The sequence below is a fragment of the Mustela nivalis genome (assembly GCF_964662115.1).
Source record: "Mustela nivalis genome assembly, chromosome: 16".
NCBI classification, from domain to species: domain Eukaryota; kingdom Metazoa; phylum Chordata; class Mammalia; order Carnivora; family Mustelidae; genus Mustela; species Mustela nivalis.
The window spans coordinates 68,788,129-68,790,408 of record NC_139035.1 but is presented as its reverse complement, the minus strand read 5'-3'; the positions used below and the strand labels follow the sequence as shown (position 1 = coordinate 68,790,408).

Sequence of the window (2,280 nt, the reverse complement as noted above, 5' to 3'; positions counted from 1 at the left end):
TCAAAGCTTCTAAGACTCTTTATTGAACTTGGTCACATCGTACACACATCTGGCAGGGCCAGGGTGAGGCCCGGTGCCCTCTGCCAACAGGTAGGGTACCCCCACCCCCAGAGGGGCCTTCACTTCTTCCGGGGCTGCTTATCGGGGAACCCTTCGAAGAACTCATTGCACATCATGGCAGCGCAGGACAGGAAGACGCAGTACTCCTGGAAGTCCACCTCGTTGTCCTTATTGCTGTCCAGGTTGCTCATGAGCTTCTGGAAGGCAGCCTCATCCGTCTTCTTCTGCAGGGAAGAGGCAACAAGCAGAACCACACGTTCTGGCATGCAGCAAAGACTAGAGCCATTTCCCATCTCCAGACGGGAGCTCAGGAAGGCACAGCCTCGCCCTGGGGGCCCCGCTTTAGAACCCCTGCTCTCAGGGGCTAAGCGGGGTCCACAGAAGTTCACCCCAAGGGGACGTGCACGCAGCTGGAGAAGGGACCACCAGTCGCCCCCCAAGGTTGTTCCAAGAATGCAGCTAAACAGTGGTCACGAAGGTAACATACAAACTGCACAGAGTCTGGTATAATCGGGCACTGGGAATGCTCAGGGGCATGGACACGTGTCTCCTCAACTGTGGCTTCACACCCACAGAGACTCCAAAATTATCCGTTGCCGGACTGATGACAAACGTCCCGGTTTGTGGATCTCAGCTTTGCACTTTCATGACCTTGGAAGTTGCTTAGCTGCTCTGAATGTCTGTTCCCCTTTAGTTAAGTTGTGCAAAGCCTGTGGCGGGGTCTGGCCTGCACCCTACCTGTGGGTCCCAGCCCTCCTCCTGCTGGGCTCCCGGAAGTGAGTGGCGGGTGCCCACTGTGTTCCGAATCAGGCCCTCTGCTCGGACGTCCCTATCCCAGGGACAGATGCATCCCAGGGACGGTAGCTACGGCTCTGCCCACAGGCTGGTGCCCCACCAGGCCCTGCCCTTTCCCCGTGGAGAGGGGAGCACACAGGGGCATACTCCCAGGCAGTAGCCACTCACCCTCAAGAAGCTGGGCAGCTCCCGGGTCAGCAGCTCCTTTAGCTCTGACCTGTTGAGCTTGAACTTGTCACCCTCCTTGCCCGAGTACTTGTGGAAGGTGGACACCATCACATCCAGAGCCTGCTCCAGGGGGAACGCCATGGTGGTACTCAGGATCTGAGGATGGGTCCCAGAGACAACCTTGTCTTCTCCAGCCCCACCCTCAGAATGCCCCACCCCACTCCCAGCCCTCAGGGGCCACTTGATGAGATTCTGCTCCCACCAGAGGGGGACCCAGAGAGGTGGGACGCGGCTCCTAGCGGGAAGCGTGTGCTTCAGGCCGCTGTCCGGGCTGGCCTGGCCTGGCCTGGCCTGGCCCAGGCTCCGGATTGCGGGCAGCCTCACTCGGGCTGAGCCTCCCCCACTCCCCCCCCCCCACACCCCACCAGTACTCCCACGACCACAGCGGCCACACCCTGCCCCATTCTCCCCCTCCCGGGGCTGCTGGAGGCCTGCCCAGGGGCCCACAGCGGAAAAAACCAGAGGCCCAGCCCTGGAGTAGGGAGGGGCCGGGCGAGGGGGCAGAGGCAGGGATGCAGGGCGGGTGCGGCCAGCTCCCTGCAGGGTGCAGAGCAGACGCCCACAGGACACAAGCAGACAAAAGGCCAGTTGACTTCAGTTTGCTTCCCACACCCGAGTGTGCACACACAGGCCCTTGCAACCCAGCAAACAGCAGCCAATGTGCAGACCCACAGGTCACACACACACCGACACACACTCCAGCAACAGCACGTGCAAAGCCCAGCATCCCAGTGCCACCAGCTAGGTCGAATCCAGGCCCTGCACACATTTTGTTCTTGGGTTTTTCTCTTGCACACACAGGCAACCAGGTGTGTGTATGCTCACGCACACACACATACACACACTCACTCACACACACCCCACTCCAGGGCCTCCACATCACAATCTCACACTGGACCCCGTGAGCATATCCGGCCCCCACCAGCCACTCCTTCCTCTGCCCGGAGCCTGACCCCAGCCTCACCCTGACACGCTTGTGTGCCAGTCAGGAGACCACGACCTACCAGGCCAAGAGGGAAGAAGAGATGAGGAGGCAGGGTGTGAGGAGAGAAGCGTGGGGAAAACCCAGCGGTCTGTCCTATTTATACCCTGGCCAGGCCCTGCCCATAGCAGGGGTTGGGGAAGAGTGAGAGTCCGTCCTCCTGGGGGCCCCTCCACCAGCCCGGCTGGGAACCCAGCTTCCTGCCCTGGGTAGGC

At 60.9% G+C, this 2,280-nt stretch overlaps 1 protein-coding gene across 11 annotated transcripts; it reads right to left on the bottom strand.

Moving 5' to 3' along the window:
• On the bottom strand, positions 1 to 2,280 carry S100A4 (S100 calcium binding protein A4). 11 transcript variants are annotated; one of them, XM_082703735.1, is made up of 3 exons: positions 2,088 to 2,280; positions 1,024 to 1,179; positions 1 to 284 (listed from the first exon to the last, which is right to left on the bottom strand). In XM_082703735.1, the coding sequence occupies exons 2-3, from the start codon at positions 1,162 to 1,164 to the stop codon at positions 120 to 122; spliced, it is 306 nt and encodes a 101-aa protein (XP_082559861.1). In that variant the 5' UTR covers positions 1,165 to 1,179; positions 2,088 to 2,280; the 3' UTR covers positions 1 to 119. The 11 variants fall into 11 exon arrangements, with proteins under 11 accessions (XP_082559861.1, XP_082559869.1, XP_082559866.1 ...); XM_082703743.1 differs by having other exon boundaries at positions 1,024 to 1,143; positions 2,088 to 2,211; XM_082703740.1 differs by having other exon boundaries at positions 1 to 281; positions 2,088 to 2,178.